Genomic DNA, 15,341 nt, shown 5'->3' with positions numbered 1-15,341 from the left:
GTTATCAACACTGTTTCCAGCACAAATCCAAAACAGCCCCATACTAGCTACTACAAAGAAAATTAACTCTATCCCAGCCAAAACCAGCACACTCCCCCATCTCACCAATGAAGGATCCTCATATAGGCAAGTCCCAGCTTCATTATGCCCCGTTCTCCTTCTGCTCTTGATGAAGAAGCTCAACTGGAATTGAGATTCAAAAGGAAAAAGTGAAAGTATTTATCTGCAGGAGATTAATTCTCACCTTCTGTGCAAATATAGGCAAGTCCCAGCTTCATTATGCCCCGTTCTCCTTCTGCTCTTGATGAAGAAGCTCAACTGGAATTGAGATTCAAAAGGAAAAAGTGAAAGTATTTATCTGCAGGAGATAAATGAGTGCAAAAAAAATGAGTGTCTAGTCTCAGCTAATTATCTAATCTCCCTTCGTAATCCCTGGGGAGAGAAGGCCGTGGCAGTGCATCCTACCTGGCTGAGCATGCAGAAGGGGCTGGGTTGTACAGGAGACATGTTTCTGTCTCTGCTTGACTACAGAGGCAGTCCAGATAACTGGATGTTTAATTTTTAGGGTCCAGGAAGGAAACTGAAAATCACAGGATAGTATCTGAGACATCCTCATCTGTTAATGATTCCCACAAGGCTTTGCCCATTCCTCTTTTTCTCTATTGCTATTTCGTTTCAGGCCAAAAGAGAATAAGGGACCTATTTCTTGTTCTCAGTCCCAAGGAGGAAGCTGTTCTCCAGAGGTGTGTACTTGTTTTCACACCACATGGAAGCTGCCATAGTTGATGGTGTATTTGTCAAGCTACATATCAACAGCACAAGGGTAGATGGAGCAGTTTATGGTGACACTCTCCAGGCATTGGGGTTCTCTGTGTGTCTGTGGGCGTAATGGTGAGGAGAAAGAGAGACTTGTCAAAACTGGCGAAAAATCATGAGTATTTGTGTGTTCAGTAGGACAGGCTTGCCATGGTACACACTTGCCCGTCACTCGTAACTCTTATTTGACTGCTAGGTCTTTTGCTTCATAATTTAATTTCTTGTAGCTACACACTCTCTACCACTGTCTATCAAAATAAGCAAGTGTGTGCAGTGCTGGCATTTAATGGTTAAAATGTTTGTTTTACGTAACTAGAGCATAACCTTGGAAATTAATCTCCTTACTTATTAAGGCAAGAAAGTAATTGGATTTTCCTTCTGGTAACTTTTCTTGGCTTTCCCACATTTTCTGTCCCAATCATGAAAGCATGAGGCTGTCTGGGCAAGCACTGGTCTCTTGCATGTTCTTCACAAGAATAATTAGTGATGTTTCATCAATTAGCCTTTTCAGTTTTATAATAGGGTAGTTTTTCCAAGCAAATTTTAAAAAACACTGTTTGTAAAAAGTGTTCTTCCGTATTTCTCAGCTCATTATATTTTAGCTCTTGCTGCCCCCTTTTAAAGCCTTAGCTACTAGAATTTAAGTAAAGAGTTCTTTATTAAAAGTGGAAAGAAACCTGAGAGCTTCCATTGTGCCACAGAAATGTGCATTAGAGAGGATCTTTGACTGGGCATCCAGTCTCCACTGTGCTTGAAATACAGAATAAATAAACTTGGGGAATAAGTTCTTCATTCATTTTTATTTCTGATCATAAGTATTTAAAAAAAAAAGATTCACTGTATAATTTCTGTTCCCTTTATTTGATCTACACAATTACACAGTTGTTCTTGGTCCTACATTTGATCCAAGGCTTATGGGCTCTTCAGTTTAATTTGTAATTTGTCCATTAGTTAAGAGGGAGAAAATGTAGTGTGATGGGTGGAGCTGGGGACCAGGAATCAAAGCTTCTGAGTTCTTCCTGGCTCTGTTCCTGACCTGAGGAAAGTCACTTACACTTTCTGGCCCATATTGTCTCTGGGACTCTCAATATGATTATGTTTAAATGCCTCCAGGCAATGATATGAAGGCTGGTAATGGCAAGATAGAAAGCACTTCCTTTCACAAGCTCTGTAGAGATGTTCAGTTGCAGGTTTCAGGTCAAGTCCCCTTTAGGTTCAACCGCTATATGGCTGACGTAATTATGCAGGAACATGGGGGTGTCTATTGTGTACTTCTTTATGAAGAAAACATTCAACCCGTCTTTGACTGAGAATGATTTAGCATCGGTAATGATGAAGAAGACCGAAAGGACTGGCTTGGTTTCTGCAGTCCCAATGCGTGTGTGCACCTGGGGCTGGAAGGAAAATCCCTTGCACTATGAATGCAAGAGCATTTGCTGTGATTTGCTGAGGAGAGGGAACATCAGTGCCCACCCTACTGAAACCTTGCACTGTGACTGTCCTTGCACTTCATTTTTACCTGGATCTCTTTAAAAAAAAAAAATCAAATGAGAAAAAAAGCAAACCAAGAAAAAACGCTCTGTAAGAACAAAGAAACCAGAGGAATAAATAACCACTAGGAAATTGCCAGCACATCCCTTTCTGAAGGTTTCAGGAAATTCCATTTGTTGGAGGAAATGCTGAAAATTAGGAGGAGCCCACAAGAGGGACTAGCAGGAGACAGCTGAGATCATTTTTCACTGCCAGGACTGCACTGTGTTGTCTCTCCTTTTACAACTCATCGGCAGGCATTATTACCTGGTGAAAAAATTTGTTTTGCAACTCATCCTGAGTCCTCATAAATCATTAATGCCTGGCTAAGCACAGTGTGAGCATTACAAATACTCTGAGAATGAGGGCCCGTTCTGATATAACCTTGTGTCCAATACTAATGCCTGCTAGTTATTTAGTAATACAAAGGGGCCTCAGCGAGGAAGATAGATGAATCAACGCAGTCTCCTGACTTCCTTCTCCTCTCCACACACCTCTTCTCTTTCTAGTTCAGAAACTGAGCTACAAAAAATGCAGAACTGTTCATAGTCATCTCTCTGTGGAGGACAGTACAACAAGTCAGGGGTACAAGAAGGGAATTACGGCCTCCCAATGGCTATAGGAGAAAGAGGAGCTTCAGTTTCTGATTAGGGCTTCTTCTGATTTCTGGGGTTTTATGAGCCAGATTGCACCACTGCTCCAGACCCGTGTTTCTTGGTTTGCATCCCTTAATGAATGCATGCAGTATAAAGCACACTGAAGTGTGTAAAGAGCATAGATAGAAACCATGCCCCAGAACTGCAGGACTGGATGTAATTCAAGGGTGCTCAGTAAAGTCCAAGTAATCAGCTCATTACCTGGGGGAGCCATCTGGGGACTTAGATGCCCAAACCAGCTCTCACAATACTGGAGATAGCATGGAGAGCACAGCATCCATCACTGCAGTGTCTGAACTTTGTGTCTTGTTATTCAGCAATCTCAGCCATAATCATGAGTTTGTGGATGGTCTCTACTATCCTGCTTACCCTGAGCCCACCTCCAAAAACCCCCATCCCATTCAGAGTGCAACTAAAGTCTGTTTCCTCTCCTCTCCTCTCCTGGAGCACAGGATCCATCTATGCAGTTGCTATTCATACAATTGTGCTCTTTGAACGCTAAGAATAATTGATCATGAGCTTTAAAAGGAGGAAATGGAATGAGGTGAGATGGAGATTGACCCTTTGTGTACATGTAATCTTAAACTTGTATGACTTAGTCTTGGTTGAAGCCCGTGTCTTGAAAGGCTTATGCAAGGAAGATTGCAAAGCCACGCAGAACAGGATTTTGAATAGGAATGTAGCAAAAGTACAAATGGGGATGGAGGACAGTAGTTGAGCAAATTTGAAAAGGGGAATGACAGAAAACAGAAGTGAAATTAAGTAGGGGATAAGAGAGTATCAGGAAGTTTAGAGGGAAACGTAACTGTCTTTAAGTCATGAAATGATAAAAAATTGGTCAGGAGGAAAATGTAGTTACTGTAAGTGAAAAGTGGGAAAATGGACCAAGACAGAAAAAAAAAGTCATTCATACGTGAAAAGGGATGAAAAAATGCTTCCTCCACAATCGCCCTCAAAAATATGCAACTAAGAAGGCACCTGGTGCTGTTCCTGTGAAACCAAAGACCTTAGTCACGTTAACCCTAAATCAGGTAAAACACCCCTTGTGTCCAAAGCATCCTTGGTCTTTAATCGAGGCCTGAGGCGTTCCTGGTCAAGTCAGACTTTAGGCACCACACCTTCAGCAAAAGCCTGAAACTTTCCTGCAGAAGAGTGAACATTCGGATCCCGTTTTAAGTTTTGCTCGAAATGTATCATTGTGCTTTAGCACAGATGAATTTGTTAAAAATAGTCCCTGATATAGCACCCACAGGACAGAGTGGTTTATTTTCCCCTATTATAGACCTGACACAAGCCTGCTGTTATTTCTGTGCCCTCTCTAATGATCTGCTTGCTCTCTGGAGAGCACTGACCCATTTCAGCACAGAATAATTAGCCTTTCAGACACTACTGTGTTTCCATTAAATAGACATAAATGTGCAAGGTGACATTTATTTACTTAGGCCTGAAAAATATGTACCACAGATGTTGGGGCTTGGGAGAACTTCAATTTCTTATCATGCAACAGTTGTATATTTACATGCTTTCATGTTGTTTAATGACTAGTGCTTTGCTGAACTGGTTCCTTTGCGTTTCATTGGGGAAGCAGGAGAACACAAGGATTATTTGAGTCTTCATTTCACTGTAAGGCCCTTTGGCGATGCTTTGGCAGCCCAGTGCCCAAGCCCAACAGTGGCTTTAAACGCAGTTATAGTTACACACTCTTCAGGTCCTTTTTACTTTGTGTAAGGAGAAACTCCATGTAAAGAACTGTTGATTTACAGATCTGTCTGTAGAGGAATGTGTTCAGGGTGTTACACTGAGAAAATGAGAACCTTGACCTATTGCAAACATAAAATAAAGCCAAAATCCTTTAGTATTTAAAATCAGCTCTTTTATCATCTTGATCACTGGCTTCTGAACCGCCAGACTATTGCCCAGGTGAAAAGTATATTATTCATCTTGATAGCCACTTTGGTCTGCAAAGTTGGAGGGAAGTCTTACCCTCAAAAGTCCAGCCAGCATATGCCAGCATATAAAACATGTATTTTGCTTAGCAGTTCACAGCCACACATGAAGACGTGGCATGCTGTTATTTCTTTCTGTTAGTACCAGTAGGCTTTATAAAAGGAGGCATCACGCAAGGTAGGTGCTTTATTGCAGGATGGAAACACTTTCATAGGTTATTTTAATCATTACGATTCTTTCATGATGTGTGAAAGTTGATTGTTGCTGTAAATGAAGCCATTGAAGGCTAAAAAATAAAAATGCTGTGATGGTAAAAATCCTTGGAGTGCAAAATATGGGAATTGCTATAAAAGGCAGTAATTTATTCTCTGCGTGAGATTATTTTTTATCATAAGGATGCTCTTAAGCTAATTCTGAAACATACGCAATTGTAGTCTTTATAGCTGAGGTATATTGCAAGATGCATTGATAATTTGGCTAATTTTTTATGCACTGTAATTTATATATTATTTAGAGGTGCTGTTTTATTCTGTTAACTGAGAGGCTTAACACATTTTTACTATGTTAAGGATAAGTTATTTTTGCAGGTTTTGTGGCTTTATTATTTTGACCCATATCCAGTTCATATTGCATCATAATACCGTATTTTTACTAATATTATTCTAGTAAGTTCAAAACTTATTTGCATTTGGATAGAAATTCATTAGCTCTTGATTTTTATTATAACAAATTATTTTAACTTTTCTGTTATAATGCATTCTCTGTGTTTCTGATTTGCTGATGCTGAAATATTTTGGTTTTGTTTTTAACCCTTCCAAATTTAGGATCGTTTTTGCTTTTTTTCTGTATATATATTTCAGTTGTTTAGACCTACTGGTTCCTGCTTTTTCTTTTTCTTTTTTTAATATGTTATGTTTGTAACTTCTGACTGTCTGTGTTGAGCCAATCTTACCGACAAAAATATCAGTTGTTTCCTGTTTCTCTACTTCTTTACAAAAAAAAAAAATGAAAAGTAAAAAGTAAAAATAAAAAACTCTTAATTGGAACCCTGGCACTGTCTGTCTTCTCTGTTCTGCAGAAATGTTGAAGGAGTTGAACCAGCAACGCAGAGCGAAAGAGTTTACAGACCTGAAAATTATTGTTGAAGGCAAAGAGTTTGAAGTCCACCAAAATGTTCTAGCTTCCTGCAGCTTGTATTTCAAGGACCTGATTAAAAGGTTTGCCTTCCTTCCAGCTGTGATCTGCTCTGTTCTTTTGTAGGGCGCATTTGTGTCGCTTTTTTTTCCTCCCCTCTCTTGCAGGTTTATGAAGATTGAATCTCCTGTCACAGAGCCAGTAGCCATTCTTTCCACCTCCTCTGAATGTATTTCCAAACTGAGACTCAGACCCATTTGTTACACATCTGACTCGTACAGTGTAATTATTTCTGATCAGTAGAGGCCAGTTTTGGCCGAAGAAAGTGTTCCACCACTGAGACATCTAAGTTTTAAACTCAATTGCTAATGGTGATTCAGACCACAACTAAAAACTATTGCTGCCGATGTTTTCAAGGGACTCTGTCACATACGACAGAAGTCTGTCCTTCGGGCTACAATAAGCCATCAGTGTTCTGGTGAACGATGCTGAGACGTCGTGCTAATAAAGCATTTTGAGTATTGTGATCCCTTCACCCTGAAATCTTTGTTACATGCTTTTGTGTGGCTTTTATGGGCAAAGGGATTGATATTTTTATTATTTGGGGACTTTTAAAAGAAGAAAAGACAACTGATTAATTTCTCTAGAAAAGATTGGAAATAAGGTGATTTTCTGGTCAAAATATAGCTCAGTCTGCATGTTAGACTAAGGGCAGTTTTTTCCTACAAACAATCTAGCTTAGGGTAGGTACAATACGTACATTTTCTAAACATCATATCTCCGCCTTCGCATTTTCCCCCCTCTGTTTCTAGCTGATTGATTCTAAACAGTGCATGATAATCTTTTTTTTCCATTACATTGATTTTTCAATTTGTATGCTTCATATACTCGCATAGGAATAAATTGGTACTCTCGTATTATTAGTAAGTTAGAGTAGCAAGTAGGGAGAAAAAAACCGTGAGGATAACTTTCATTTTTCTCTCAATCATCAGCAAATTAATGCAGCTGCTGATTTTGCCTTGCAGTATTTTCCTGAGCAGACTGAGCCTGGACTGTGCTAAAAAATGGGATTAAAGAACATTTTGCTTGCTTCAAATCCTGTATTTAAATTTTGCCAACTAACACAATAGTGACTGTATTTTATTTCAGGATGGCATATTGGCTGGTATCTCCTTTCAGTGTATTATGTCCTTTTGCACAAAGCTGGGTTTATAATTATGGATATATATTACATTTCTGTGATATAACTGTGCTGACTGCCTTATCAATTATTCATAAAAAATATGTTGGCCTAGGAAGCATGTCTTTTCCCCTCTGTAAATCTAATGATTGCTAGCTGTAGCGATGCCAGATCTCTCCTGTCCTTTCTCTTCTGTCTGCTCATTATCATTTAATTGTTAAGGCTACAGTATATGCTTTTTAGGGTGATAAGAAGTAGAGTCTATAGGGAAAGAAAATCTTAGAATCAGCTTACAGAAATCCAATAACTGACTAGCCAAAGACTGTCATTTGGATTTTGCTGCGAAGACATCTGCTTGTGTGCAGAAGTCACCAGGCAGCATCTATTTCTAGAAGCACACTGAGGAATGTTGCTGCTTTATTATCAAATGGAGATATACTTTAGACTGAACACTGCTCATTTAAAACAAAAAAAACCCCAAACCTTTTTAAATGCTCTGAAAAGAGACTATGAAAGCAAAACCCTAGATTTCAGCTTTTATTGTCTTTCAGCTGCTCACATAAGGCTCATGTGTTACGAGAAAAAAATAGTGAAAGGTTTAGCCCATTTGCCAACCTCACCACTTTTTGCCTTCTTTCACATCATCAGCAGCAATAAATAATCCAGAGGTCGATTTGTGTCCACAGTCAGGTCTCTCTATCCCAGTTGTCTTCCATATATAACCTCAGTTGCACACATGTAACCTTGATGAAGACTAATGGAGTTGCACAGGTGTATCCAAGCCAAAAATACCTTTATTACTGATGATGATGCTTGAATAGGGAAAAATCCAGCTTGATGTCTAGTTGAGTTTGCAAAACTGTCGGGTGAGAAAAATAAATATTCACCTGTAAACTGAGCAAATGTGTCTTTGCGAGACAATAAACTCAGGGCTATGGGGTGGAATTTCTAAAGATGTGCTTTTTAGAGGATACTTGCAGTGGAAAGCCTAGTCCTTTTAGAAACCCCATGAAGTCAATGAAAGTCAAGGACTCAAGTTGCAGGAGGCACTCAGTACTTTGTAGGATCATGCCCTTAATAATACAAAATCATTATAGTTCACCGAGTCAGTATGTTTATAAATACAACAGGTCTAGAATCCTCTCCTGTTAGCATCTCTTTTGAGATGGTACTTTAAGCTTTATGTGATTTTTATCTTTGTATTATTATAGAAATCAAAACAAGAATGGCAGTTTTTATTGAAGAATAAAGGAGATCTTTTTATGTTAAGTATAATATAAAGGCCATTTCAATCAGTGCATCCTAGGGTTAAACTCTAATGCCATTCCAACCGAAGGCACCAATAGGTCAGCAGAAATGTCAATGAGAAGATGATCTATTCATGAAGATGCTATGTGCATCTATATAAACATGCAGAAAAAGAATATCTTTCAGAGTATTTACTTCGGCTGTTCTTTGCCCCAGGCTAGTTATTGTTAACCTCATGTTCTGCCATTGATTCCACTGTGTGCTGGAGTTGGTATCTGATGGTAGAATAGCCAGCAGTGTCTCAAAAGAGTAAAAGTGAAATGTTCAAAACCAAATAAGATCAATTATCCCCTCCTCAAAAAAACCCAAAATATAGACAAAAAGCATAACAGAACTAGAGTTATTGCCCATTTTGAGGAAGGCGATTTGATGAGAATTAGGAATAGCAGGGAAAAAAATATGTTGTTTTTATTGCACTGTAGTGAAAAGATGATAACCAGGTTTGACTGACCAAAACAATTCCAAAGTTATTTATTATTTATTAAACAAATTTGATAATGAGAGCGCACTTTGAGACACCCTTAGTTTCTCAGAAAATGGTTAATCCTGCAATGTGCTGAGCATTCTGGTCCTCATCCAGAGAAGTTCTTGTTCCATGTGATTTATCTTCTAAATATATGAGCATGGTCCTTTTGAGGTTGGGTTAGTCCAGTCCTGAGCCTAAGCTCAGCACCGTACCAAGCACTGTGCTGTTGGAAACGGGTTAACCAGTCCCCGTCAGGAGCTGCGCAGCACTCGAGCCTAAGCCAGGGCTCGACGTTCATCTCAGTGAAAAGGATTGAAATCCTAAATTTTCATCAGAAAAGGATTAGGTGTATTAGGAACAGCGGGTGTGAAATGTTCCTGATGTCTGTTCCACTTCACTGTGCCCACAAAGGGACGAAAGTGAGGTGCAGGGGAGGGATGGGGATGTGTGAAGATGGGTGCGTGCCCAAAGCTGGTCCTGCAGTAGGACGTATTGCAGTAACCTCAGGGGCTGTGGGGCTATCATTAACAACCTCAGAAACAATTTTATACAATATTAAACATATTTGGGGAGTGCTAGGTTTCCTTAAGTTCACTTCATAAAATCCCCTTTAAAGTATATTCTTTTTTGTGGTGAATATTCGAGCCTACTTTATGACAGGTATGGGGTTGAGTACTTGCCTTACTGCTTGCTCCTTCAGGCATAGAGCATATAAAGGAGTTGATATACTTTATCTGCGCTTAGGGAAATCATGTGGTTAGTCAGCTTCTTCAAACTGTGACCCATACAAGATTACTGCAGTATAGGACTTCAGGAGAAAATGGATGATAAATAGCAGCTGGAATAGGGATCTGTCCTCTAAATACCATCTTACGTATTTTGAGTGCACCACCAACCACAGTTGCTTCCAGTCTGCCTGACTTTGGCCTCTAATTTGCACCTATATTGTAGGTACTTAAGATATCAGCCTTCCCAAAGCAAGGGCATAATTTATGGTACAGGCAATGAAGAGAAGCACCTTGAATGCTTCTGGAAGGAACCTTTTCTCCTAATTCAGGTACCTACGTGCAGGCAGGTAGGAGATCCCTCTGGAGCAATGAGAGGTGCTTGGCTCTTGCTGTTAGTCAACCAACATTTAGGCCCAAGGTTGGCATCTAAGGCAGATTTGGTCTAACCTCACCTTCTAGGCTGCTGCTACAGTCTACAGAGAGGGAGACAGATGCCTTCAGGAGGCAAGTCCCCCCTCCATAAAATAGGTGTCCAAGATAAAAGATGAAGGAGGAGGCCATCCCTCTTTACTATTAATAAAGAGAGAGCTGAGGTGATTTAATTAGACTCTAAACTTATGATGGGTGTTACGTTGCTTCCTTCAGGGTTCCAGCCTAAGCTGGTTATCTAGGCTTCCTCTGCAGTTGTCAGGGAAGACAGGAATGTCCGTAGGGCAATTCATCCTGCCTTATGATAAATAACGTGAATTGCCTTCTGGAAGTGCTCATGTTTCGTTGCCCACGGAGAAAGGCTAATCACCCAGCTCTGATTAGACACCTGAATCATAGTTGGCTAAAAGTACATGAATGATTCCTTCCTGAAACTAGTGTTTGTCTGAATGTCACATACATACGCTTATATATGTACACAGAAAGAAAGAAGTAGATAGGGATCCATCAAAACCCCCGTATCCAAAATGCCCCTCTCTCAGAGCACAGATTTTCTTATTTAAGTCAATCTTGTAGCTACAGCTCCTTGGTTTGGGGGAGGAGAGAAATGAGTTCTGTGTCTTTGTATCATCTGCCCTAGAAGAAATGCTGGAAGATGTGTGTGTTCTGGAAGGAAGGAAGGAACAGAAAATCCCATGAAGAGGCATCATTTTTTTCCAGCTGCATTTGGGATAGACAAATGCAGCTGCTGGATAAATGGAATGTCTGATGTTTCCATAACAAAGAGAGTTTCACCGGAACATTTTAATTTGCCACTTTCTTCTTCTTAATCCAACCCAAAGTGCTGGAATCTCTACCAAATATGACATTAATAATAGGAAGCTCTTGAAATAAAAGTCTCTTCTTGGCCAAAATGCTGGCTTTTATAAGCAGACTTCAGTTTTATTTCTCTGTGGTCAGTTACTAAAGATATACAGATCCTGTCCTACAAATTTTATCTTTTCAAGATTTGATTTTAATGATGCTTCCTAATCTTGAAGTCATCTTGGCTGCCTAATTTCACTAGCACAGAACAGTAAGTCACATACACAAAGAGATTTGGTCACAAGAAGCAGGCATTTCTGATGCAGTGTAATCTGGCAATGCTATGTTCATCCTTCTTTTGCTAAGGAGCAGAGCCAGTGACTTCATGGTCAAATTGCTTTTCCATGATACCTTGTCTCTTTTTGCAAGTGTTAAGATTTTTTATTTTTTATTTTTTTCTAAAATAGGGTTGTATATACCCTCTTAGGGTTTGAAGGCAGGGCAGGAAGGCAGGAGAAGTAAAGCATTTCGGGTGAGAGGACCAAATTCCTTTTGCTTTACACCTATGCTGAAGACAGAGATGTCATTCTGCACTTTACACCATTGTGTGGAAAGGCAGCATTTGGATGCAAGACAGAGAAACCTGCCACTATCCATCTGAAACAGTCTGACAAAACTGCAAAAGCAGTTAGGTGTCTGGAAAACAGACTGTCTGGTTTGTGTTTATGTTGTAAAAAGCCCAAAATGAGAAATAGCAGATGAAAGAAAAATCTACTCTTAGTGACCCCTTTGTGTTTTCCTGCTTATTAAGAACCTTGCTTTTAACTCCAGGAGAGGAACAGGCAGCATTTCTACATCTGCATGCTTCAGCTCCATTGTACAACAGAATGAATGTGGAAACAAATTATAACATTTCATTGAAAACAGAGAAATAGGGACTTAAAAATAAGATGTTTGTTTCAGGTGCCAGGAGAGGTATATTGTGCCTAGACAGACAGCACCAGTGGTTTCTGTTAAACCGTTTAAAGGAGTCTGTGAGAATGGGAGGTTGCCTGGGAGTATAAAATATTCTTCACCCTTTACTGCCAGGGTGCAGGTGTAAATTACGCTATGGACGACATTTTTCTCTTAAACAAGGGACTAATTGCTGTGTGTTGGGCGCAAAATCCTGGCACGGGAAACAGCTTTCTGCTTTCGGTGGCCCCTTTCTGTGAGCGCGCTTCGCTTGCTCTGCCTGACCGAGCAGCCGCACTCCTGCCCGCCTGTTGGAGCTGCCTGCTGGGTTTCAAGTTTTGCAGCTGCCAGGTCTTGGAAAACATGTTTTCATCAAGCAAAAATGTATGGTCTTCCACATAAATGAATTGCAGCTTACAAATATTCAGTGGAGTTGCTGGGCTGCCAGGCTAAGGAACTGCCACAAAACCCGTAGCAGGCATCATAGCCTGACTGTTTCCAGCCTGGCGAGCGTGGCCATGGATTAGGAGGGTGAGTGGTTTGGGCTGGATGCTGCTCTGAAAGGAGGGACAGATCGATATGCCCTGCTCTGAAGAGAAACCGTGGCAAGGAGGACAGAAAGGCTCCTTTTCAAGCCATGGGGTGCAGCGCAGAATTTAAGCTTCTGCCCCAAAATGGCTGCAGTTTGCAGAGGCACCAAGCAGAATCACAACCTCTCACTCCTCTCCCTCATTGACAGCATCTCTATTTACTGTAGTTTGGGCTTCTGGCTCACATAATTTCTAGACACAACTCCAAATCCTGCAAATCTTATCCAAGGAATGACAGACTAATCATCTCTCTTGCTCTGGCTAGACCTATCTGCAAGCCATGCAGCTGTCATACAACCACTCATAAGATGCCAGTGCAGGTGACCTACGTATATTTACTTACATCTCACAGCCCTGTCTAGGCTTGACTGTGTTGAAATTTAGGGGTGAAAGGGAACGGTTATCTAATGAGGTGCAGTTCAAGCTAAATGGATCAAAGACAACAAAAAAAACTTCCACGGCATAGAAACTGGAGCCGTGTTCTTGAAAGCTGTCACTTTTGAGCCACTTCCAAAAGCCAGTCTTGGCCTAAAATGAGGGTAATCAAATCTCCAACTCCAGCGTGCTCGCAGGTAGCTCCAGGGATCAGCAGTTCACTTCCTTTCATTTAAATCATCGAGGATTAGCCACTGCTGGATTGGGATAATGAATTTGAATTAATATGACCAGGTTATGATCATATCAGATCACGATCCCCTCTTTTTGCTTGCATAGCGCTAAGCTTTGGTGACTGAAATACTCCGAGCAGTTCTGTGGGGTGGTGTGGGCAGGGATTGATGGGGAGAGAAGAGCTACCTGCCCTTTCCCGCATATACTGTGGCCATAGGTGATGCAATATATTACCTTTCATTGATGTCCAGAGCACAGGCTGGCTCTACGTATACCGTAGAAAAGCACTAGCAACACCCTGTAGCTGAGTGAGAAAGAACTAGTGCCTGACAGAATTAATTCTAATTACTGAAATGCTGATTGGGATCTTTGGGCACTACCATAATCATAGTAGTAGTAATAAATAATAATTGTGGTTATCATTATTTTATTATTGTTTTCCCTCTAGACATTGCAGTGATGAGAAAGAGCTTTGGATAGACTTACCTAGATAATTACTTGTATAAATTTCACCACATTCCTAAGAAACAGATTTATTAGCTGCATAATGCCAGCTCTCTGCTAAGCTGGTTTTTGATGGTGTAATAAATATCATTAAAACAAATCAGATAGGTGTTGGTTAAGGGGGTGAGCTTTAAGTTTGGTGAGAATAAAGTTTGTATTCTGTCATTTTATTTTTAATCTTCCTTACCATATAATCCACCAAAACCTGCTTGCATCTTTTATTTACCTTTAACAAATAGTAGCTCTCACCCCAGGCTATTTTGCCACATATTTGCTGAATTAGGCTGCCAGAGATACTTGCAAGCAAGCTAGATCCCATGCTGTTAATAAGTTGGCTCAGTTTTTTTACTTCTCCACTAGTACCTTGTGAGATTCAGTTTATTCTCAGTCCCTAGCAAAAGTCTAGGTCATGAAATGCTGTTCTTCCGAGGGCACTCGCTATTCACGTCTTCATTCACTTGCTAGTTGTTTAAGCCAGCATCTTCAAACTCGTCATCTTCTTTCTTAAATCTCAGCAGGGAGGCAGATTGGTGCCTTCGCCTGTGATCTCCGACACTATAGCGTTACAGGCTGCTGTTGATCCCGTGCCTTTAGAAACAGTCTTGACCGAGCAATTAGATTGTGTTCCATCGGTGAATAGCATTAAGGGTATATAGGAGACATGGCTCTTTTGTTTGTTTTATTTTATTCTGGCCATGTTGTCCGTGAACAAAAGCATTTGCCGTTAATCCCGTTGCTCGTCTTGGTTTGTAATGATCATTTCTGTGATGGTGAATTAGCAGGAGCTGCTAGTGCATGCCCGAGCTCACAGCCATTAATTTTCCTGATTTTCTTCGTATAGAGCAGGTGCAAACTGGCAGCGTTTGACCCTAATAAGTTACACTAGTCTTGCCAAATTTTGTTTGCCTGGAACAAGGAACATTATTTGTATCAACATCCTGGTACAAAGTGAGCAAATGGATTTGTAGGTCAGGTAAATTTTCATGACAAATTTGCAAGCCTATGTTTAAACAATGTAATTTATTTAATCTTGTGATTTTACTAGTTCTTTATCGTAATCATACAGTAACACCATTACAGTATATGTTTTCGTCTCTCCTGAGACAGATGGATAGTGGCTGAGGCTCAAAGATAATATTTATCTACAAGATAGTATAACGAAGGCAGAGATTTGCAAGTTAATACATTTTGAGCTGATAAAATAATTCCAAAGGAGAAGCAATGCTAGGGTGTAATTTATTTTTTTTAAAATCCTATTTAATAGAACATTCAGTGCCTTATGACATACATATTGCAATGATGTTGCTCTATAAATGTCCCTTCCTGCCATCATTTACATGATTGATTACCTTGCAGCTGCATAAACTTGAATAACGCAGTAAATAACCTGTTACCTCAGTATGCACATGCATTTTGGTGCGTGTGTCGTGGAAATGTATGTTGGTATGTTTGGACATCTCTGCTTTTATATCTCATGAGAGTGTAATTATGATAAATCAAGCTCTTCGGTACGAAATACGACTTTCCGTGTAGAGTGCCGTGTCTTTTCTGTTCATAGCTGAAGGTTGGCTGTAATATAACGAAGTTTCTTTGTTGCTTCTCCCAAGATAAATAGACATGTGGGGTTTGAACCATTAATAACTCTGAAGATGATGAAAAGTCAAATAGTGGACAGTTAAGATGCAG

The 15,341-nt window shown here is 40.1% G+C and overlaps 1 protein-coding gene across 1 annotated transcript in view; it reads left to right on the top strand.

The window, feature by feature from the left end:
* Nucleotides 1-15,341, top strand: part of KLHL29 (kelch like family member 29) — a 145,578-nt gene that overhangs the window by 65,470 nt on the left and 64,767 nt on the right. Inside the window, exon 2 of the mRNA XM_009273877.2 lies at nucleotides 6,028-6,166. Coding sequence (XP_009272152.1) covers nucleotides 6,028-6,166 — 139 coding nt within the window. The remainder of the gene's footprint in view (nucleotides 1-6,027; nucleotides 6,167-15,341) is intronic.

Source organism: Aptenodytes forsteri, unplaced genomic scaffold, assembly GCF_000699145.1.
Source record: "Aptenodytes forsteri isolate BGI_AS27 unplaced genomic scaffold, ASM69914v1 Scaffold175, whole genome shotgun sequence".
Classification (NCBI taxonomy): domain Eukaryota; kingdom Metazoa; phylum Chordata; class Aves; order Sphenisciformes; family Spheniscidae; genus Aptenodytes; species Aptenodytes forsteri.
This window is presented reverse-complemented; position numbering and strand designations above follow the sequence as displayed.